Source organism: Bos javanicus, chromosome 23, assembly GCF_032452875.1.
Source record: "Bos javanicus breed banteng chromosome 23, ARS-OSU_banteng_1.0, whole genome shotgun sequence".
Classification (NCBI taxonomy): Eukaryota; Metazoa; Chordata; class Mammalia; order Artiodactyla; family Bovidae; genus Bos; species Bos javanicus.
This window is the reverse complement of record NC_083890.1, coordinates 37,790,536-37,814,979: the sequence shown is the minus strand read 5'-3', so window position 1 is coordinate 37,814,979 and position 24,444 is coordinate 37,790,536. Positions and strand designations below refer to the sequence as shown.

Sequence of the window (24,444 nt, the reverse complement as noted above, 5' to 3'; positions counted from 1 at the left end):
TAAAGAAATTATCCTTCAATTAAAAATAAGTTTAAAAAAGAATAGATAGTGCATTAAAAATAAACTTGTTCTTTTTCAAGAGCTGTATAGATACTATAAAGATATTTAACCTATTCCCTACTGAGAAGCCAGTGAGTTTTCAGTCTTTTGCCTTTGAAAGCAATCTTTCAAAGACTAATCTGGCACATATGTCATTTTGTGTAACCGTGAGCATTTCCATAAGTGAAATTCCTAGAAGTAGTGTCACTGGCTTTTCAAATGATCCAGATTGAGTGCCTTAAAGAGACAGATTTCACCCAAGAAGTGCTAGTGTCAGCTGCTTTATTCCCAAACTTGGAAACATCCTTGTATCCTCTCTTTTACACCTATCAATCTCTAAGTCTTGCTCATTTTACCTTCTCAAAATCTCTTCTGTCTTCTCATTTCATTTTCCCATTGCTCACAGCCAACGATTTCATTTAGGCTTTTCACTGTTTCTTCATGTTTGAAATGTCCTCAAACCCAGCCTCTTGCTCAGGTACTTTCATGCTACCCAATACAACCAGGATTAAGTCTAATGTCTTAATTTTAGCAAACGAAGCTCACCTTAATCTGGTCCCTGCACTTTCCTTTTCAGCCTTTTCTGCTATCACCCAGCTTTACTCTTTTTGCTTTTATAATATATAACAGTTTATAGTTTTAGGCCCCCATGTATTTGCCCTCACTGGAGTTGTCTTCTGAGTCTGGAATACTCTCATGGCATCCCAGGGGCAAGTACTGATTTCCTCATGTAAGAGAAGGAACCTCCCTGTTGTACCCACAGGCCCCTTGCATCCATCTTCGATAGGGATTGCTCTTCTCTACTGAAGCTATATCCTTGTAGTAGCCTCAAAGAGTGGTAGGGAGTTGTCTTTTTTCCTTTCTAACCCTATCATCCAGCATCATCTTGCTTGAGGACACATGGCATGCACTCAATACACTTTCTTTGATTGAACTTAGATCTTGCAGAGAAGGGGTGCACTCATTCCTTCACCCCACATATGTTTATTGAGAGGCTATTAAGTGCAAGATGATGTATTAGGCAGTGGGATTACCACCAAGAAGAAGATGAGCCAAGGCCCACTTTTGGTCTAGAGAAAGAGGTGGGGCAACATAACACACAATTCTAATTCATTTGGGTAAAGACTTCCATGGACCTTACGTCACAATTTAGAATTTTTTTTATAGATTAGGATGAACAAAGTGTGGCATTTTAACTGGAGGGAGTTGCACTAGGAAAGGTATTTACAAAATGAGGCAATAACTCCAAATCACTGTGAAACCCAGAGTCAGACGTAACTCTGAATTCCTGTTCGTGGCCTATTGTCTTCTATAGTGGAGATGCTTTTCTGGTAAACAAGGTCAAATACGATGTCTAGGGTAAAGAATAAGGTGAGATAATTCATGTAAAAGGTAACCAAGTCAGAATCTTACATACCCCTTATTAAAATTCTCTTTTTACGCCAAACTCCTACTTCTAAACTGTCTTCTGACCGTTAAAAAACAAAAACAAAAAACAACAAAAACCCTTGCTTGGTAATGATCTATATTAAGTTTAATGCAGCTGTTCTTTCTTTACCCTTTTCCATTTTCGTTAACACGATCTCTTTTCAGAAAAGGCTGAGGAAGCTGGGAAAATGTAATGAAAAGAGCAGGTTCTTTGGAGTCCGGCAGAGTCGGATTGAGTATGGAGGACAGTCGCCCCTAGCACAGTTATTTTGGACAAGTAATTAAACTCCTAGCTTCCTCTTCTGTAAAATAACAATAAATAAATGGGGAGATAATGTTTATATAAAGCGTTGAACACAGTGTCCCACAGTAGTAAGAGCTCAGGCATGTATGCATGCTCAGTGGCTCAGTCGTGTCCCATTCTGCAACCCCACAGAGTGTATGTAACCCGCCAGGCTTCTCTGTCCATGGAATTCCCCAGGCAAGTATATTGGAATGGGCTACCATTTCCTTCTGCAGGGAAGAGCTCGGGGAGGTTAGCTATTAAACGATTCTAAGAACTCTATGTCTTGAAGGTCTTCTCCCTCCTGCCGTCAAAGGAATTGTTAAGTGTAATCGGTTAAACCTGAACGCGCACGTTCGGCGCCGATGTAGTTTGACCTCTCCAGGCCGCCGTCTGCGAGCATGCGTACATAAATGTGGCGGCACGTACGTGTCATGGCGAGCTCCAGCTAAAGTCTGCAGTTTCCGGAGAGTGGCGTGTAGGTTCTGTTACTTTTGGTTGGCTTGTTATTTCCCGACTGCTGGGTAAGGGTGGCGGGTGGATCAGTGTGGGGCAGAGTTTGACCAAAGCTCCTTTTATGGCAAAGCCTTGTTCCCCTAGTTTCAGTCCTTCTCTTGGCCGTTCGCTGGTTTGTTTCGAAATTGAAAGAAAACTTACCAGCTGGGTTGGGAGCATTGGGAAGCAGCGTTGCCTGAAGTGAGGACCGGGACCTTGGCCTTAGGTGCTGCAGGACTGTTAGGAGTACTTAAGAGATCTCGTTGCTTACTATAAAATTTAATTTCCTCCGTTCTCCCACTTTCTGCGTTAGTGAGTTCGTGGGACGGGATAAGGCTTTTACAGTTACCATGCTTTCACAAGGCTGCATCTCAATAAAAATTTAAACTGAAATTGGTCTGAAGAGCAGGTGTCTTGATTTTTCACTTTTCTTTCTTGTTTACTGGTGAAACCTGTCTCTGAATCTTGGGACAACACGTGTCTTTTGGTGTCGGGTGATATGGATACCTACTTCTTTGCTCTGTTTTGTAGTAGTATTACTACTGGATCACGCTGACGTATTGTAGTGCCGGATAGTATTTATTACTAGGGCCATACGCTGGATCTCAGTCATAGCAAATGTGGCAGATGTCAACATACCAGTCCTAATCAGTAAGAAATTGGGAGTGGTACAGAACACCGGTAACCTTGCTGTATAAACAGCATTTATAGAGTGTAATCCCTTTTAGGTAGTTTTAGAGGCCTTACTGTGGTTTTGTAAACTTGTTGCGAACTTTCTTTTCTAAACAGTTTTTATTTTCCAGACTCATCTTTCAAGACGATTTGAGACTAATTGCAAATAATCAAGGTACTCGTTTATTTTAAAACTTTTATGTTGGGAGTGATATTTACCCAATGTAATATGCAAAGAGGTAGCCTAATTTTAATTTCTTAGTGATTTTGTCACCATCATTATATGGAAACGCTAAGATCTCCATATCACTAAATCCAAGAAACATTTTCACTCATTTTACTCAAGCTTTCATCACTTGCCTTAAGCAGCACTGACCATGTCCACCTGTTTGACATACTGTCTTCATTTTCCTTCTGTGACCCACTGATTTTTCTCATTTGGTGACTGCTTCTTGATCTCCATTATAGGAGGTTTCTCTTCTGTTTGGTAGGTAAATTTGGAGTTCCTTAAGGCTCGGTCCATCACCTTTTCCAGTTAGGAGAAATTCTATTCTTTTTCTCTCTGGTTGATCTAATCTACTTCTTCAGCAACACTATTCTTTTTTATTTTAGCCATCTTAGTGTGTGAGAAGTGTCTTGTGGTTTTGATTTGTATTTCCTTGATAGCTAATGATGTTGACATCTCATGTTACTGGCCCTTTGTATATCTTCTTTGGAGAAGATACATATTTGCAAATATGTATCTTCTTGATGGTGTTCTTTGAAGCATGAAAGTTTTAAGTCCAGTATCTTTTCCTTTGTTGTTCTTTTGGTGTCATAAGAAAGATGTCAGAAACACATATACCTATGATTTCTTATAAGAGTTTTATAGTATTTCTTAAATTTAGGCCTGTAATCAATTTAATTTTTGTTTATGATGTGAAGTTGCAATCCAGCTTTATTCTTTGCATGTAGCCATCAAGTTGTTCCAAAACTATTTTTTGAAAGCATACTCTTCCTCATTGAATATTCTTGGCACCCTTTTAGAAAATCAGCTGACTAGGTGACGTGTTTTTGACAGGCATTCTAGATGATTTTTATGAAAAAACAAACAAACAAACAACTCCAGGACAGTGATTTTCAAACTGTAGTGCATGTCAAAATCACCTGGAGGGCTTGTTAAAGATTGCTGAGCTTTACTCCAAGTATCTGATTCAGTTGGTTTGGAGGGGGACCCAAGAGTTTGTTTCTAGGAAGTTCTCTAGTGACACTTAATTGTGCTGGTGTGGGAACCATACTATAAAAAGTATGGGTGTAGGACTTTCGTTCCCAACTGTGGCAGCACATGAGACTTACTGGAAAGTTTTAAAAAATATTGATGGCTAGGCTGAGTTCTAGAGATTGATTCAACTAGAGCATGAACTAGTTGATGATTTTGTTGTTGATAATTTTCTATAGCTCCCCAGGTGACTATAATGAACATCAACTGAGAACTTTCCTAGGAGAACAGTGGTTCTCAGTGGGATGTATAGTGGAATCACCTGGACAGGTTTTACATAGCCACCCTTAAATTCCACTCTGGAGATTCTAATTCAAAATGGGGCCTCGGTATTTGCTGTTATAAAAGTTCTCCTAATAAATCACCTCTGTAAATAGCCAAATATACTATCTATTTGTCATCTTTTTCCATGTCTCCTTTTTCACTTTGTTTTTATTTCCTTTATCAAACTGATTTTCTCTGCCTTTGAGAGAGAACTTTATATGATTCATTCTGTAGCACTTAACTACTATCTTGCTTTCTACTACCAAAACTACTATCTCACACTTTTCATTATTATTCACTTATTTAATGTTTTCTGAAGGCTAACAATTCACTTTACTGGTTTGTTGGAAGTAAAAAGCTTGTTAATAGTGATAGGTGAGTTTATTCAGGTGTTTATGATATGCAGCCAAGTTTAGGAACCTCTGCATTTTATATTTGTCTCTTTTGTCTCTCTAGAGTGAATTTCTAGAAATGGAATTGCTGGGCTAAAGGACATACATGTGTTAAAGTTTGATATGTATTGCTAGATTGCCCTTCAGAAAGGGTATGGCAGTTCTACCATGCTTTTAGCTAACTGTTGGTTTTTTGTCAGTCTTTGTTATCAGTGGGGTAGAAGGAAAATAATTTCCTGTTTAATCTCAGGCCCTTAGTGTGTTTGAGCATTCTTTCCTATGCTTAATGGCTATTTGACTTGCTTAAGTGTGTTGCCAGTTTTTCTTTTGCCCATTTTTTTTTCTGGAATGTTTTTCTTTCTTAGGGTCATCTCAGACTCTTGTATTATTTGTGCTTTGCCAGTGAAACGGAGTCATCTGGGGAGAGCTTGGTGTTGAAAGAGGGTCCAGTTCTAGTTGTCAGTGGACAAATCTTCTAACTCCTCTGGACTTCTCCCATCTAGTGTGAGAATTTCCTTCTGTGTTATAGAAAGACTAGCTAAATTCAGCTTAAACAAAGATTTATTCATCCTTTCATTCAGCAAATATTCTGCACTTGCTGTGTGCTAGGCATTGTTACAAGCGTTGTAGATATAGTGGTAAAAAAGACAGGGTGCCTCTGTTCTGAAGCTTACACTGTAGTGAGAAAGACACAAACAGTTATATATATGGAGTCAGGTAAGTGTGATGAAGGGAAATGAAGCATAAAGTGGAGTTAGAGGCTGGTGAGAGTGTGTGGGATGCCTGATCAGTGTGTGGTTATTTTAGATAAGGTCGTTAGGAAAAGCCCTCTCCAAGGAGGTGTTATTTGAGTAAAGGAGTAGGCAGCAAGCCATCCAAATATCTGGGGATGATATTCCAGACAGAGGAAGAGCAAGTGTGAAGGCCCTGAGTCAGAAACTAGCTTGGTCTGCTTGGAGAATGTCGGGAAGGTTATTACAGTTGGGGCAGAGTGGGAGGTGGCAGAGGGACCATATTTTGTAGACTGGGTTGTGGACAGTTTAAAAAAATTTTTTTTGAGAAGCTGCAGTGAGCTAGGTAGTTTAGGCACCACCTGGGATGAAGCAGTGAACAAAACACTCAGAAACCTCCCCAGCCCCGGAGTATATATCCTAGTAGAAAGAGAGAGTAATAAGATGATGAAGGTACTGTGGTGGAGGAAGAAATTTTCCTCTACAGTTCTCAGACAAAAGTGTAGTAGCATGTGGCATGTGTACATGGGCTTCCCTAGTGACTTGGTGGGTAATAATCTGCCTGTAATGGGGGAGACCTGGGTTTGGTCCCTGGGTTGGGAAGATTCCCTAGAGAAGAGAATGGCTACCCAATTCCAGTATTCTGGCTTGGAGAAGAATGAGTGGATACCTACTCCTCTCCGCCATGGACAGAGGAGCCTGGCAGGCTATAGTTCATGGGATTGCAAAGAGTGGGGCATGACTGATCAGCTAACACTTTAACATACATGGGACAGACCCAGGGAAACTGAGTAACTTGCCAAAATGGCTGAAACTCCTACCTTAAATATTGTTTTCAGCTAAAGACAAAAGATCTTGGGGGTAGTGGTTTGGGACCTCAAAGGGGAGGAAGGCAGTTGCCATGAGATGGAAAAGCAAATGTTTGGTAACAGTTTTAACAGACAGACTTTGCCTGGTTGCTCCCCATCTGTGCACATAGTTCATACTATAGTTATCTATGGGGATTGCCTCCCTTCCTGAAACATGTCTTCTCTTTACATTCTTTTAGCAGTTAGAAGGAGGGTCAAAGTTTCTTCTTGGCCTTGATTTGTCTTCAGCTCAAAATAACCCACATGCAAAGAGACATTTTTGGTGGCAGGTTTGCTCCTCTGTAGTGTCTAAGCGTGTGGGGAGGTGCTATGGCACGAAAGCGAGGCTGGGGGGATGGAGACAGGGGGTGCGTGTACATGGTGAGGTGGGGGTTGTTCAGAAGGACCTCACTGGTGACATTTGGACAGAGTTCCAAAGGGTTTCAAGGCATGCCAGGCATGACCAAGACCTTGAGATGAGTGTGTGCCTGGTGGGTATGAACTAGCCAGGAAGCCCATGTGTCTGAGTGCAGTTGAAACTGTGCACCTCAGATGGGACTTGAATCCACAGCCTGGGACTCAAACCTTGCCAGAACCCAGACGGGACTTGAACCCACAGTCTTTTAATCGAAATCACATACCTGGTCTCAGGGCTTCCCCAGTGGCTCAGACAGTAAAGAATCTGCAATGCAGGAGATCTGGGTTCGATCCCTGGATTGGAAAGATCCCCTGGAGAAGGGAATGGCAACCCACTCCAGTACTCTGGCCTGGAGAACATGGACAGAGGAGCCTGGTGGGCTACAGTCTATGGAGTTGCAAAGAGTTGGACATGACCAAGCGACTAGCACATTAACACATACCTAGTCTCAGGACTTAATGAAGCTCACATTCTTCTTATCAAAATAATTCAGTGAGAGACAATAGGTAAGAAGTGGGTTTATTTAGAGAGAAACACACTCCACAGAATGTGGGCCTTATCAGAAGGTAAGAGGCCCCAAAATATGGCGTGGTTAGTGTTTATGTCTGGATAATTTCATAGGCTAATTTCATGGGCTTCCCTTGTAGCTCAGTTGGTGAAGAATCTGCCTGTAATGCAGGAGATCTGTGTTTGATTCCTGAGTTGGGAAGATTCCCTGGAGAAGGAAATGGCAACCCACTGCAGTATTCTTGTCTGGGAAATCCATGCACAGAGGAACCTGGCAGGCTACAGTCCATGGAGTCCCAAGAGTTGGACACGACTTAGCGACTAAACCACCAGCCTCTAATTTCATAGGCTAATGAGCAAGAGGATTATTCCACTTATTTTGGGGAAGAGGTGGAGATTTCCAGGAATTGGGCTACTCTAAAGTGGCTCAGAGGTTAAAGCGTCTGCCTGCAATGTGGGAGACCTGGGTTCGATCCCTGGGTCGGGAAGATCCCCTGGAGAAGGAAATGGCAACCCACTCCAGTAGTCTTGCCTGGAGAATCCCATGGACAGAGGAGCCTGGTAGGCTACAGTCCACGGGATTGCAAAGAGTCGGACACGACTGAGCGACTTCACTTCACTTCAGCCTTTCACAGTTAGCTCTGCTCTGCCGTGCAGTGGCTGTGTCACTTAGTGTGCTGATGTAGTACAGTGAGCGTATGAGGCTTAGGGCCCACTGGAAGTTGGATCTTCTGCTACCTTGGACCTAGGTGGTTCTTACCAGTGTATCATGTCCTGTGGCTAAGTCTTGTGGAATCTTCCTGGACAAGGGATTGAACCCGTGTCTCCTGTATTGGCAGGTGGATTCTGGATTCTTTACCACTGAACCACCAGGGAAGCCCCTGTCCTTATATAACTTAGTAGCGATTTTAACTATGGGCTTTTTACTCTGAGATAGACTACCAATGGAAGGTTTTGATCAGAAACCTGAGATGAACTTAGGTTTTAGAGGGATCCCTGGCTTATTGTGCAGCAAGGTTCCTTTGGGAATTGAGGGTAGAAGCAGGTGACTATGACAGTAATCCAGGCGAGAGTTAATGTTGGGACCAAGAATATAACAGGGTATGGTCAGAAATGGTTAGATTCTGAATATATTTGGAAGCTCAAGCCAATGGGATTTTGCTGATGTATTGGACTTAGGGTGAAGGAAAGAGGAGTCAGGGATGATTCCAGGATTTTTGGCCTGAGAGGTTAGAAGGTTGGTATTGCCTTTCAGTGAGATGGAGAAAGTCGTGGGGGGATCTGTGTGATCCTCCTGGCTGCAGATGGGGTCAGGTGGGGAGAGAATCAGGAGTTCTGTTCTTGATTTTAAGTTTGAAGTAACTCTTAGCCATTCAAGCAGGGTGTTGAGTAGGCAGTTGGATGGACATCTGAGTCTGAAGTTCAGGGGAGGCGTGGGGCTGGTTATATAAGTATATAGTTAGTATTTCAAGGCCACAAGGCTGGATGAGATCACCTAGGGTGCGCCTGTAACTAAAGAAGAGAAGACGTCCTGTAACGGAGCCCCGGGGGGGTTCTGACCTTGAGAAGTTGGAGAGATGAGGAGCGGGCAATGGAAACTTGGGGAGTGGCTAATGCGGTAGGAGGAGAACTCAGCGTGTGGGATCCCAAAAGCCAGGGAAGAAGATATCTTGAGGGAACGAAGGGTCAGTAGTGTCAAGTGCCGCTGGTAGGATCACATGAGATGGCTGAGAGGTGACCGTTCCGTAGATTGTTGGAGTCACTGAAATCAGGTTGGCAGTTTTGGGATGGTGGGGGTGAAAGCCTGGCATATGAGAAACTGGGAGGGGGAAACTGGAGACAGTTCTTGCAAGGATTTTTAAAGGATAGAAATGTGATAGAGACAGTAGGTAGAGGAAGCGAGGCCATGATAAGGTTTTTTGTTTTTTAAATGGGAGAAATAACAGTACCCGTATACAATTAGTGATTAGGTAGGGAGGAGCATGACTAGAATTCTGTGCTCAAGCAGGTTAGAATAGAGGGGTTGTTCTTAGAGGGGTGGGTAGTTCCTAGTAACAGGTTGGTATGTGGGCAAAGAACCATTTCCTATTAAGAGAATGCAGTCTTCTGTCTGCGGAATGTGGGAGGGGATCTGAGGGTGGGCTTCACTCACGCCTCCTGTTTTCAGTACCATCTACAGCCTCATGAAGAGGCAATCCATGAGAAATTAATTTTCAGAAAGTTTCTAAGATAAATGAGTTTGTTTCTTTACTGTAGTTCTTCCCAGCCCTTGCTCCATAGTATACACATACATGCATGCACACACATACTGGGAGTCTGTGAGAGGCAGAATTTTCCAAATTTATTTGACCACAGAACTAGTTTTTCCCTGATAGTTCATAGAACCAGTTTGGGAGAAACTTAGTTCATTTCACCTTCCCTAGTGTGCTGAGTCAGAGAAGGCGATGGCACCCCACTCCAGTACTCTTGCCTGGAGAATACCATGCATGGAGGAGCCTGGTAGGCTGCAGTCCATGGGGTCGCTAAGAGTTGGACACGACTGAGCGACTTTACTTTCACTTTTTACTTACATGCATTGAAGAAGGAAATGGCAACCCACTCCAGTGTTCTTGCCTGGAGAATCCCAGGGACGGGGGAGCCTGGTGGGCTGCCGTCTATGGGGTCGCACAGAGTCGGACACGACTGATGCGACTTAGCAGCAGCAGCAGTGTGCTGAGTCAGCCAGGGCTCTTGTTGGCAAGAGCAGAAAGCCCAGCTCAAATGAATTTAAGCCTCGGAATTCCTGAGCTCACATGAATGGGCAGAGCAGGGCTATGTCTGGCTTCAGGCATTGGTTGGATCCCGCTGCTCAAGGATCTCGTCTCTCCAGCTCTTATAAGACTTCCTGCCTTGGGTAGTCTTCTGCTTTGTGGCAGGCAGGATGGCCCCCCAGTAGCCTCAAGTTGACATCCTCCTAACTGAGCCACTTCAGTGAAAGAGAAGTTAGCACTGGCATGGAAGTCCTCGTGGTGATTGTGACTGACTGGGCTTGTTAGGTCCAACCCTGAGCCGGTCTTTATGGCTCAGGGTGAATTACTCTGGCAGGCATGGGTCACGTGCGCCATTGCTGCACCTGGGGAGGGAGGAGGCCTGTAATTGACAGGTGGTATGCATGCTGCAATTCATGGGGTTGCAAAGAGTCAGACACGACTGAGCGACTGAACTGATGCATGCTGTGGTATGTTACAGATTTGTAGTGATATCTCATTGTGGTTTAGTTTGTATCTCTCTGATTGCTGGTAATGTTAAATCTCTTTTCCTGTACTTTATGTCCCACTCAGTAAGATTTATCTGATTTATCCGATGTTTCTTGTTTTTCAGTATCTCTTGTATTTTCTGTAAAGTTGAAGTTAAAATCTAAAGGCTTTATTAGATTCAAGTTTGGCAAGAATATTTCATAGGTGATATGTTAAACAGATGTTCTGAGGACTCATGCCTGTATCATTTGTAACTTGTTTATATGATAGAGAAAATGCCTTCTGCATCCTGTGATACATTCCTGAATGACATAGAAGATATTGTGTCGCAAGAAGATTCAAAGCCGCAAGACAGGCATTTTTCGAGAAAGCACGTTGTTCCAAAGGTGCGAAGGCGAAATACCCAAAAGTATCTGCAAGAGGAAAACAGTCCCCCGAGTGATAGGTAAGCTGCTTTTGAGATTATATTCAGTACCGTACCATGGGAGAGGCTGACACTACTGTATGTGATGCACGTAACGGATCTTTTAAAAGAATCTTTGAAGTTTTGAAAGGAAATATGTAGGGTTTTTTTAATTTGAATGGTTATATTTAGCAAAGTCATTAATTAAAGATGTCAAACTGCATATTGGCCTAGGGCAGTATTTGGCACAAAGATAGATCACCCTGCCTCCCACCCTCCTCCGACCAGATCTCTTTGATATCACTGTGCTTGGTATGTTCTTGTTACTTCCACATTAAAATTTTTATTGGAATTTGTGATTCTTATGAGATCGTGGTGGTTTGGGCATGTGGTTTTTCTTAGCAAATTTAAAGTACTTATGAATCAACTAAAGGCTTTTGACACAAATTCTTGTGCTGTTTATACTATTAGGTGTCTAGTAGAATTCTAATACAACCTAGCCAGAAAGGATTATGCAGTTTTAATATGCTTATATTTGTATATCTAGTAAACTTGAAAACTTTGATGCAGTTGATTATTTGGAACAGAGTCATAAAGTCTATGAATTTAAATTTGCTTAATACCTGAAATTTATTAACTTTTTCTTGACCATATCATTAAAGGTAATGTCTTCTTAGTTGTTAATTACTTAGGGCAATCCAAGTTGAAAGTCCTTTTATTCCCTTTCTAAAAATTACATTTTTTAGAACTCTTTTTATATGTGGAATACTTTTATTATTAATAGTGCTGTAGGGTGACAGATTTTCATTTTGATTGAGTTATTTCTATCTAAGTTATGAAGATGGTGATTAGTATATATATAGTGGCCTTCAGATGTGTTTAGGTTTTCCTTGTTTGCTTTTGCTGCTAGAACCATCTTCTGTGCTATTGTTATTTGTTTGTACCTTTCCAGGAATTGAATTTAGTGGTAGTATTTAGTAGTATTGAACTTAAAATACAACTTGGAGAAAAGGTATTCTTTACATAGAAAAAGAGTCTTAGAATTTTATACTGTTATTTTATCTTGATTTTAGACTTTTGGTGTAACAGAACATTATGTGTTAAGTTGGTACATTTAATGAATAGCTTATGAATAGAATGCAGTGAGTGTTTTTGCATAATATGCCCAGAAATTAACTAGTGCTTTTTATTTTTAAAAATCCCTTAATGAGGCTTATTTTTTAAAATTGATTAACAGCACTATTCCAGGCATACAGAAAATTTGGATACGAACTTGGGGTTGTTCTCATAATAATTCAGATGGAGAATACATGGCTGGACAACTGGCTGCTTATGGATATAAAATTACAGGTAATGAGATACGTAATGTGTTTTATTGATTACATTTTTTAAAGCCAGGGTTTTTAGAGATATAAGTTCTAGCTTCAGCAACTAAAGGATATTTTAGCATGACTTAATGATTTTAAGAGAAAATAAAATGCTAGTATGTTGTCTAGACTCTTGAGCAACGTGGCTTTGAGCTGTGTGCCACACTCATCTGGGGCTCTTTGCCAGTGCATATGCTACTGGACTGACAGTCTGGGGCTGGTTGAGTCCTGGGATGTTGAGCTCTCCAATAGGAGAGCCAGGTGTGGCACTTGGGGATATGTGGATTGTGATATCGGCCACAGGTCTGGGAACCAGTCCCCTGCAAGTGCTGAGGGATGACTATATATCTCATTTAAAAAAAGAAAAATAAAACTCCTCATTTTGAAATAAGTTTGGACTGACAGAAAAGTGGCAAAATTATGTTTCTGTATGCCTTTTATATCTTATGTAGTTTTGGTATAATTCACTGGGAAGTGAGCATTAGTGCAATACTATTATCTAAATGACAGAGCTTGTTTGGATTTTGCCAGGTTTCCCACTTACATTCTTTTTATGTTCTAGGATCCAATCTAAGATCTCACCTTTCATTTATTTGGAATGTCTCCTTAATTTCCTCCAATCTGTGCCAGTTTCTCAAATTTTTTCTCATTTTTTTATGACCTTGACTCTTCTGAAAGAGAATCATTTTGTAGAATGCCCATCACCTTAGGTCTGTCTGCTAGTTTCTCATGGTTAGAATAAGGTAATTAATGCATTTCTGGCAAGAGGAGCATGCAAGTGTTCTTGTATCCTTCTCGGTGCATCACGTCACGGGCTTCATGATGTTAGTACACTAACCCTTATCTGCCAGATTTCTCTTCTGAGTTATTTTTCTCACTGTAACCAATAAATATCCTGTGTTTCCTCAACCTTTTGCATCCTAATTTTAGTGTCTGTTGGTGAATCTCGTCTGCAACAGTTGTTACTGTGATAGTTGCGTAGTGGTGGTTTTCTATTTTCTTTCCTCCCACATTTAATAGCTTGAATTCTTCTAATCCTCTGGAGAAGAAAATGGCAACCCACTCCGGTATTCTTGCCTGGAGAATCCCATGGACAGGGGGAGCCTGGTGGGCTACAGTGAGTTGGACACAACTGGGCGACTGAGCGTACACACTTTCTTCTGTAAGGAAGCGCTGTCCTTTTGCCACCATGCTACTTGTTTGTATCAGTATGGACTCATGGATATTTATTCTACAGGTTCTAGTTCGGTGCTGTCATCATGTCGTTGCTTGTATTTTTCCAGCTTTGGCCACAGGACCTCATCAGGCTGGTGCCTGTGTCTTTCAGACATGCCCCCCTTGCTTTCTGATCACTTCCTTATTTTCTGGCACCACAGGAGGTTCTAGTCTTGTATTTTCCCTTTCCCAGCCTCAGAAGCAACCACTTTTTCGAGAAATCCTGACCCTTTTCATTAGGAGACTAGTGTTTAGAACCAGACCAAAGACCTGGGCACTAGGTGTGCTCATTGCCACCATGAAGTATCAGTGCTTCTAGGTCCTCTCCGCAGAGTTAGGAAATACGTAGGCATACTAACTGGCGCGCACACATCTCTGTTTCTCTTGTATGTGTATTAGATGGGAACATAGTTTGAGTGCTTTGTGACAGGCAGTGGCCCAATGCTTTATTTGTGTTATCTTGCTTGTGCTCTGCTTAGTCATGTCCAACTCTTTGCGACCCCATGTACTGTAGCCCTCCAGGCTCCTCTGTCCATGGGCATGGACAGAGATAAGAATACTGGAGTGGGTTGCCATTCCTTCTCCAGGAGACCTACCCGACCCAGGAATCAAACCTGAATCTCCTGCATTACTCCAAAACACTGCTTTTGACCGCTAGTCTTTATCACATAGCAACTTGCTTTTGCATGTGTAATTGGCTGGTCCTAGGTTCAATGCAGATGTTAGGAGTAGGGAAGATTGGAAAGTTAACTCCTTTCATAGCTTTGTTTCCTTCAATAAGTAAATGGTCATATGTCATTAATTTTGTTTTTGATACCATTGTTTAGAGAGCGAAATCAGTCTTAAAACAGGTAAAAAAAAACACACTCAAAATCTGCTTTTAGAATCACTTCTCTGTGTTCATTAGTAATTTTTATATAATTTAGCCTAGACTTGTCTAATACATTCTGATGGTGCATTTGAAAATTAAGGAAATCACTTTAAAGGTAATTTCCTGAAACATTAAAAAAAATTCAAAGTTTGATTTATCCTGTGTGTGTGCGTGTTAGTCGCTCAGTCGTGTCCGACTCTTTGCAACCCCATGGACTGTAGTCCACCAGGCTCCTCTGTCCATGAGATTCTCCAGGCAAGAATACTAGAGTGGGTTGCCATTTTCCTATGTGATATTAAATATCCAACATATTTTAATGTTTCTGTCTATTAGCATTTTTAAAAAATCTTATAACAGTACTCTTCTATATAAAGTTAACAGTCTTAATGTGTTTACACAAGAATGTTAAGCTTTGTTATGCACACCTAATTTTGGTTTCTCATTTGGGAATACTAAAAAGGGAACATTAAGGAACCAATCACTTAAATATGAAATTTATTTTTCTTAATGTGGTTTATTTTATATGTCTGTGTTACTGATACATATTTTTATTAATTTTATATGTTTTTGATTTTACCCATTTCAGAAATTTGTAATCGGTTTCAGTTTAGTCTGGCTTGAGTGCAGTAGACACTAGGACCACTTTTCATGCTTGTCTAGATGCTATAGGCCCAGAAAATATAAGCATTATCTTCAGTAGGACATTTAATAAGGAAATCTCTACAGGGAATCTCTCATTTAGTTAGATATATGAATGATTTCTGGATGCCTATGCCAGTGGTCTCTTTTGTTATTGTGAAATAATGGGAGTTTATAAAAAATATTATTTCTTAATAGCTTATAATTAATCAAATGTAGACCTAAAATGGGCTTCCCTGGTAGCTCAGCTGGTAAAGAATCCACCTGCAATGCAGGAGACTGCGTTTTGATTCCTGTGTTGGGAGGATCCCCTGGAGAAGGACATAACAACCCACTCCAGTATTCTTGTCTGGAGAATCCCATGGGCTGAAGAGCCTGGCGGGCTACAGTCCATGGGGTCACAAAGAGTTTGACATGACTGAGCATCTAAGCACAGCACATACCTAGAATATTTTCATTTAACTCTGTAATTGATAAGAATGAGGTATAAAATAGTTATATATATATAATGTACACAGAGATTATTGAAAACAGGATACAGAGAAATTCAGAATTCTCAGTTACCAGTGGGGGATATTTTTACTATTTGAGGAAAGTGGATGTTTTTTTACTATTTGAGGAAAGAAGAGAGATTATGTCAGTATATACTTGAAATTGCTGCTTTTGTGTAAATCTAGGACTATAATTCGGAGAAGGCAATGGCACCCCACTCCAGTACTCCTGCCTGGAAAATCCCATAGGCGGAGGAGTCTGGTGGGCTGCAGTCCATGGGGTCGCTAAGAGTCTGACACGACTGAGCGACTTCACTTTCACTTTTCACTTTCATGCACTGGAGAAGGACATGGCAACCCACTCCAGTGTTCTTGCCTGGAGACTCCCAGGGACAGAGGAGCCTGGTGGGCTGGCGTCTATGGGGTCGCATGGAGTCGGACACGACTGAAGCGACTTAGCAGCAGCAGCAGGAATGTAATTACTCCATAGTAACACTGCGCAGAGGCTTGCTCAGAGTAGTAAGTGCTTGTTTGGTGACTCTTTCAAACCCTTTTTATTTTGAGGAGAAGGTGATTTAAACCTTTGAAAATAATTCCTGCTTGCTTTTCATTTTCTGCCCTACTGAGGGAAAAATGATGTAATTCTCCAAAACTTGGACACCTGTTTGCATGATATAATTAAATTAGTATCATGGAAAGCAGTCAAACTGTCCTGATAGGTACACTGGCTTTTAAAAGAAGTGTGATTTGAACACATACATTTCATGAGTGTGTTCTTCAAGTGAGCGATTTCTTATAGACTAAATAGAAAATGCACTCCCCCCCTCACCATAATGCTTCCTTTGGTTATTGGTTTTGGATTATTTATTTTGGAAAGTTGGTAAATTATTTTCAGTTCCTCATTGGTTCAGTTCAGTTCAGTTGCTCAGTCGTGTCAGACTCTTTGTGATCCCATGGACTGCAGCATGCCAGGCCTCCCTGTCCATCACCAACTCCTTTGGCCACCAACTTCGCATCAGGTGGCCAAAGTATTGGAGTTTCAGCTTCAACATCAGTCCTTCCAAGGGGTCGCACAGAGTCGGACGCGACTGAAGCGACTTAGCAGCAGTAGCAGATCTCCTTTAGAATGGACTGGTTGGATCTCCTTGCAGTCCAAGGGACTCTCAAGAGTCTTTTCCAACACCACAGTTCAAAAGCATCAATTCTTCGGCACTTAACTTTCTTTGTAGTCCAACTCTCACATCCATACATGACTACTGGAAAAACCATAGCCTTGACTAGGTGGACCTTTGTTGACAAAGTAATGTCTCTGCTTTTTAATATGCTGCTAGGTTGGTAATAACTTTCCTTCCAAGGAGTAAGCGTCTTTCAATTTTATGACATTTTAAGGGCGGTCTAGTATGGACATTATTAATGGCTTTAATGACTAGAGTAGTTGTTTTTTGCTGTCCTTCATTTTGAAATTTCTTCTTTTGTATGTAGTAGTCTCTTCTGCTGCTGCTGCTGCTAAGTCACTTCTGTCATGTCCAACTCTGTGCGACCCCATAGACAGCAGCCCACCAGGCTCCCCTGTCCCTGAGATTCTCCAGGCAAGAACACTGGAGTGGGTTGCCATTTCCTTCTTCAATGCATGAAAGTGAAAAATGAAAGTGAAGTCTCTCAGTCGTGTCCAGCTCTTCGCAACCCTGTGGACTGCAGCCTACCAGGCTCCTCTGTCCATGGGATTTTCCAGGCAAGAGTACTGGAGTGGGGTGCCGTTGCCTTCTCCATGTGATCCTTATTAGAAGCCATTTTTCTCCTGGAGTGGTGGGCGAGAGGAATATATACCATTGGACTCCACGCTGCAGGAGTGTGCACAGCTTATTAACTTCTGTTCTGAGTGAGAAGTTGGGAGTCGCTGTTTAGTTACAGACAGCAGTGTCAGCTGAGAGCTTCCTGGTCCATTCCTACCTCCTTAATTAGAAGGTCATCTCCCATCTTCCTGACTTTCGTATTCTTGAATTTCTAGTGCAATTCAGTGAAAGACTCATCAGCCGTCTTAGTGCAGAGCTTTTAGCTTGCCTTCCATGGGCCTCTGTAATTGAGCCTTCTTGCCCCTTCACCATCGCCACAATTATTTACATGTGGGTAGTGTCTTACAGTTTGTAAAGTGCATTCATATCTAATTGTTAGTTTTATGTAGCTTTGGGATAAAGACAGAACAAAGACTTTGTTGACCTAGGCTTTGAAAAAGTTATTTAAAAATATCCTGACATATAGGTTGCTGACTTAAATTATATATATTGGTCATTAATGTTTACAATGAAGGGTTTAGTTATGTGCTGAGTAGAACATTTTCTTAATGTAATACAGAATTTCCTTGCAGAAACTCTTTATTGTGTAGCCAGAGATGGTGCTTTTATCTGAAGGTTTTGAAGTCTGTCTGGAATTACAGTGAAAGTAAATTTTACTGTGATCATTTGCAGAGTGCCTGTAATGCAGAGGGGACTGCAGCTTATAGATTGTTGAATCTTAGCGTTATTTTAAAGCCCAGAAGTTAAACATAGAAAGGATTATATAAAGGGAAACAAAGCCTTTCCTCCAACTAAATTAGAAGCTATATCTGATCTGTAAAACGTCCTCATATGGGCATTTCAGGCTAATTTTATAAGCTTTTACTTTTTATATATATCATATGTTCTAGAAAACTATACTCTTATTTAAAAGTACTTTCTTTAAGTACTTTTAAGAAAATACTTTTTACTAACTTCCCAGTAATTTACTTTGATTTTCTCTCCCTGGTTATTGTGGAAATACTATATTAGGTGCTTTTCATGTAATCTTGTAAGAATATTCTTCATAAGTCATAATATTTTTATGGTTACTTTTTGCCACTATTAAATCACCTAGAAAATTGAGAATTTTATTAAAAGCTGGTCTTGTATGAAGAACCGATGGTGCAGGGGTAGAAGAGTAAACCTTTTCCAGGGTGTGTCTTCCAACAAAATAAAACCAGGATGAACCACTTGTGGCAGGGATGACAGTTGGTATTGGATCACTGAGCTCTGTTTTTTCTATGGAGTCTCTCTCCAACAGATTCAGCTTTTAAGGATAGAGGTCTTAAAAAGAAGTCTTAAAGAACCTTTTATCTGCCCAGATGGAAGAAAAACCAAAACAACTCACAATGTTAGGATTTGTAGACAGAAAGTAATTAGATGATATCTATATCTTAAATCTAAATGTATATTATTTACTTTTATTTATTGGGATTGAAACAGTCGAACCAGACTGTCTTTTTTGATCAGACCTCCTGTTCTGGGTAGGGCTTCCCTGGTAGCTCAGCTGGTAAAGAATCTGCCTGCAATGAGGAGACCCTGGTTTGATCCCTGGATTGGGAAGACCCCCTGGAGGAGGGAATGGCTACCCACTCCAGTATTCTGGCCTGGAGAATTCCATGAACTGTATAGTCCATGGGGTTGCAAAGAGTCAGACACGATTTCCTGTCCTGGGTGGGTGAGACTTTGGAATCCTGTACTTGGAGTTCTGGAATGGCTTACCTGAAACAAGAACATCCTTTGTGATCTCAGAAGGAATTGAGTCAAGACTTAGTCTTCAGCCACATTCCCTTTTTGTTGAAGAAAGTTGATAAGGAACGGTGGTAAAGTAAAAGATGCAATGGTTGAAGTGTGGAAGATGAGCACTATTTCAGGGGGCTAAAGTATGCTCTCTAAAGTGGAAATTGCAGGCTACAGATTTGATTTCCTAAATAAAACCAAAGACTGAAATGAAAGTCAGTGTAGGAGAATTAATTAGCCGAGGGTGTGCATGTGTATTAATGAAAGACTCCGTCATTTGGAAGAATGTGGACAAACGTAATTGAGAAATCATTTTTATAATTGGGTCTTAAAGTGCTTCCATTTGGGAGGCCATTGATACATATAATTAATTGCCATATGTTATGCATCACTTTCTGGAAAACTATCAACTGTTGCCTATGTGAGCTCAGGGAGTAAGTAGACTTTATAGAAGTGTTATAACATTGTTAGGTTACCTGAAAATGGAGCTGAATATGTACATTTCATAAGTGTTGTAATAAAGATATTACATATCTTAATTGGCATATTGTGATGAATGGTTTTCCTGTAACTTTTCTTTTCTTTTTTTTTTTTACTTTAAAGCAACTTTATTGATGAATAATTTAGATTATATTTACCCTTAAAATTTACCTGTTTTCCCTTATAAGGTCTTGTAAGGAAGTTGTCTTTATTTTAAAATCAGCCTGAGATGACTGAGAAAATAGGAGAAAATTGCTTTACATAAGGAATTGTTACATAAGGAATAATAGTATACTTTATATTATAAAAAGTGAATAGCTTTCTCTATTCAAGTTCCTAAAATTTAAATTCTGTATACTAAAAATTTACTTAAATCCTGCAGTACTTTAAGTGGAATGAAACATCTCAAAAAAGTGTGTTGAGACTCTGTTACTGTGATACAGATCAGGATACATACTGTTTTTTTTTTTTTTGATCTTTACATTCTAGTTTTTTCTTCTTTAAATAGAGCATGGGAATATTTAGTTTGTTATTTCTCCTCTTTTTGTCTCAACAGGAATGTCCTCTTATCATAATAAGAAGCACAAAGCTACATGTGTTTCAAACAACAGTCAACTAAGTGGGACTAGTTTTGATTGTACTGTTATCCATGCAGATTAAGTAGTGTCAGCTTTGTCATTGTTGTTTACATCCTGAGCAGTGTGTCTCTCTTGTATTTGAGAGTGAAACTACATGGTTGATTAGAATCTTCACCTTTTTCAGAGATACAGAGAAAATCTAGTTTACTCTTGTGAATTCTAAAATATTTTGGCTCCAGGTTGTGAATGTCCAGTAGTAGTTAATGTGCATGGTAATCAAATTATTTGGATAAAAGTTCTATGTTCTTTTTCTTAATTTTCTCACTAATAGATGTGGGGAAGCTTCACCTTTTTTTTTTTTTATCTTTCTTTGAGAACGTGAAGATCATTTTTCATCTGTTCCACTTTTGGCCTGACCTTTTCAAGTCACTTAAACTTCTTGTTTGCATTTTTAAAAATTAATTAATTTTGATTGGAGGCTAATTACTTTACAATATTGTGGTGGGTTTTGCCATGTAGCACGTAAGTGGTAGTACTTCAGCTCACACATAGTTGCATTAATTTTTGTGAATAAACTGCTGTGGAGTGCTGAGTTGTATTAAGATGACATCTTTTCAGAATTGCTGGCATTCTGGTACTGAACAACTTAAAATAGTTTCTAGGTTCAGTATTTTAGAATTTTTATGAGTGACAAATTGACAGACTGATAGATTTTCAGAAACTTTTGCGTAATTGCTTAATATTCATATTACCCTTTGAGATTTTATAAAACTTTTTTTTTGATAATTTAGAAATAGCCTGTTTTAAAATTTTATTTATTTTTTAAGAAAATGGGCAGATAAATAATTATCACCAAGGCTTCGCTTGAAAATCTTTCTAGGCATTGTTTTCTCTGAATTGGGGGAAAAAACTCTTTTGAGATACTGACACCAGAACATGTAAAATAATGTTGGCTTTTTTTGGCTTTTAAATTTCAGTGGGTTTGGGTTAGAGAGACATGTATTTTTAGCTCTTGGACAATAGATGGCAGTATTACATTATATGATCTCTGCAGCTGTGCCATTACTAGGAAAAGTGAATTTTGTGTTACAAATAGTCTTCTAATAAAATTATTAGAAGTCATTAAGTTTGTTAACTCTATTTTATTCTGACTTACTGCTTTTTAAACTTTTTAGTAGGACTTGTGTAAGAACTGGACAAATTGACCTTTCCAGAGGCAGCATGATTCAGCTTGGATACAGCTCACCATATGCTTGACACTGCATGTGAAATTGTTCATTGATCGAGTACTACTTGACATCCTTGTTGCTCTGTTGCCCTGACTGTGGTTCTTCTAGAATGTGGTTATTGTCCTTTGCCGTGCTAAAGTGGGAGATTTTGAATCTGAGGATAAACATTTGATTCCTTTTGGCATTATATTGCTTTCATGCTTAACTAAAAACTAACCTTTGTGTAAGGTACATCTTGAGTATCTCATTACTCCCCAAATCTGTTAACAAATATTGAGGTTAAAGATGTTCCATTTAAAGGAGAATAGAGTGAATTATAGCACTTTAAAATTTCCCCTGCTAACATGTGTTTGGTTAATTCAAGATGGTTTGAACATCCAGGCATTTTCAGAGACTTTTCGTTTGGTCCTTTCTTCATCGTAGCATGATTCTCAAATTGAAAAGTGTCTACGAATTTTTGTGTCGTGTTGTATACACATATTCATGTATATGGGTGATTTAAGGGCTGAAGGCAATGGCACCCCACTCCAGTACTCTTGCTTGGAAAATCCCATGGGTGGAAGAGCCTGGTAGGCTGCAGTCCATGGGGTCGCTAAGAGTCAGACACGACTGAGCGACTTCACTTTCCCTTTTCACTTTCATGCATTGGAGAAGGAAATGGCAACCCACTCCAGTGTTCTTGCCTGGAGAATGCCAGGGATGGGGGAGCCTGGTGGGCTGTTGTCTATGGGGTCGCACAGAGTCAGACACGACTGAAGTGATATAGCCGTAGCCGTAAGGGCTGTGTGTGTGTGTGGTGTGGTTATTCTTTTGATCACCTGATCTGATCATTTTAGATCCGTTTTAACTCCTTTTACAGCTGTGTCTCCACTTGCTCTGCTACCGTTCAGCTTACTTCCTTTGACTTGGAGTGGTAACTCAGCTACTTCCTGTCTTATGATTATTTATCGTGTTTTTTTTTTTTAACCCTTTCTCTGCCATGGTGTGTGAGTTCCTTCTGTCTTAATCATCTTTACCTTTGTTTGGCATCTCAGAGACACTGTAGCTTAGTGATTAAGAGCGGACTGTAGCCATTAATATTGAGCCAGACTGTGAAACCAGCTACCGCAGTGTGTTAGCTTTATGGCTCTCGACAAAGGACAGGACCTCTATGCTTCAGTATCCTTAGTTATCTAATGAAGATGACAATAGCAATCCTTTCTAAACATTAAATATTAGTATATACACAAGTATTCAGTGTGTGGTTTCATCATTATCAAATTCAGTACCTGGCACACGATAGGAATTCAGGTGTTTTTTTGTGTGTGCGTTAGTGAACAAATGAAAACTATTTTTTTGACTATAATGAAGTTAACTTTGTTCTTTATGCTCTAAAGAATATTTGTAAAATATACAAATTAAAGTATATTCTAAAGGTTCAATAAATGTGTGTGGTGTGTGTGCGTGAGTCCCTTGAGTTTTTTCAGTAAACTCCTATTTAGTGGCTGTCAAGTCCAGACTGCATGGTCCTGACATGTCTTGGTAAGACCCCTCATATTATCACTTTGCCTGACATGGACACTGCAAATTATATTGAATCAGTGATCTAATTTAATCCATTCTTATAAATTGGAAGTAATTGCTTTCAATTTAGTAGGATTGAATTCAGTATTAGAAATTTTGACGTTCCTTCAAATGCAGTAAAATTTAGTTCTATATGTTTTCATGTACCTATGTGTATGCCTGTGCATTTGCAGACAGAAGTGATCTTGGAGCATCGCTTGTAATCAAGTGAGTTATTTGCAGGAATTGGTAAGGGGGCATATAGTACAGGGTGTCAACGAAAGTGACATTTTCTCCTTTTTTCCCCTTCTACCTAGGGTGGAAGCAAAAGAAATAAAACTAAGGGCCTTCAAAATCGGATTTTCATTCATTCAGAAATAGTGGAGGGAAATTAAGAGTATCTAGAGAAGATTTCTATGTTATTTACTCTTGCGGTGGGGGCGGTGCATTCAGTCCTCCCAGTGATGAAGAAAGAACTGTGAGGGTGAAATGGAATACAAAATGTATTACGTTTATATTCAATCTTTCCCACTAAGTTATTTTTAGAAATGGCTAGCTTTACCAGCTTTTATGTCTCACACTGTGCTTATTCTTCTTGAATATATTAGGAACAAGAGGTGAGGCTACTTAACGAACATTTCTAGTTAATGTCTGGTAATTGTATTTGATTCTGGAGTTCAGTTTCTCAGAAGATGTAGTACTTCTGACTCTTCCCTCTGGCTTGCTCTTTGCTTTTACTTTTTCAGTATTTTCAGGAACCATTTTAGTTACCATCTTACCAGCTCTTCTTTCTTTTGAATTGAGTGGGGGTATACAGTAATTTAAGGACTCATTACATATATTAACTGTTTCTGAAATTTCCATGAATTACTATCAATGACTGCACTTTGAGTAAAATTCATAATAACAAGTGAATCAAAGATAAGACTGTTGAATATTTTCTTTTTTCCATGTGAGAGCTGAATTCTTAGTGAGCTTACAAAAATCAGGGAGTTGTGAGGGTGTTTTAGAATAAATATATTACAGTCTCATAAAAATTATTCAGGAAATCAATGGAAGAGATTAAAAATAGAAGATGTTGAAAATGCTCTATGCTATGCTATGCTAAGTCACTTCAGTCATGTCCGACTCTGTGCGACCCCATAGACGGCAGCCCACCAGGCTCCCCCGTCCCTGGGATTCTCCAGGCAAGAACCCTGGAGTGGGTTGCCATTTCCTTCTCCAGTGCATGAAAGTGAAAAGTGAAAGTGAAGTCACTCAGTCGGGTCTGACTCTAGAGACCCCATGGACTACAGCCCACCAGGCTCCTCCGTCCAAGGGATTTTCCAGGCAAAAGTACTGGAGTGGGGTGCCATTGCCTTCTCCGCTAAAATGCTCTACAGACATCTAAATACAAGAGATCAAATTAAGACAGAGAAGCTTTAGGGAGAATATTTGAAGCTTATCATTTCCATCTCATCTGTAAGCAGCTTTTTATCTTGTGTCTTAGGTAAGTTGCAAATCA

The 24,444-nt window shown here is 40.0% G+C and overlaps 1 protein-coding gene across 6 annotated transcripts in view; it reads left to right on the top strand.

Annotated features, from left to right (window-relative positions):
- CDKAL1 (CDK5 regulatory subunit associated protein 1 like 1) overlaps positions 1–24,444 on the top strand; it is a 730,510-nt gene that overhangs the window by 25,432 nt on the left and 680,634 nt on the right. For 2 of the 6 annotated variants that reach the window (XM_061398736.1, XM_061398741.1), the window contains exons 1-4: positions 2,125–2,228; positions 3,049–3,092; positions 10,842–11,016; positions 12,212–12,324. In XM_061398736.1, coding sequence (XP_061254720.1) covers positions 10,847–11,016; positions 12,212–12,324 — 283 coding nt within the window. In that variant the 5' untranslated portion in view covers positions 2,125–2,228; positions 3,049–3,092; positions 10,842–10,846. Of the gene's footprint in view, positions 1–2,123; positions 2,229–3,034; positions 3,093–10,841; positions 11,017–12,211; positions 12,325–24,444 lie in introns of those variants that run through there. The other 4 variants (XM_061398740.1, XM_061398737.1, XM_061398738.1 and 1 more) reach the window with 4 other exon arrangements.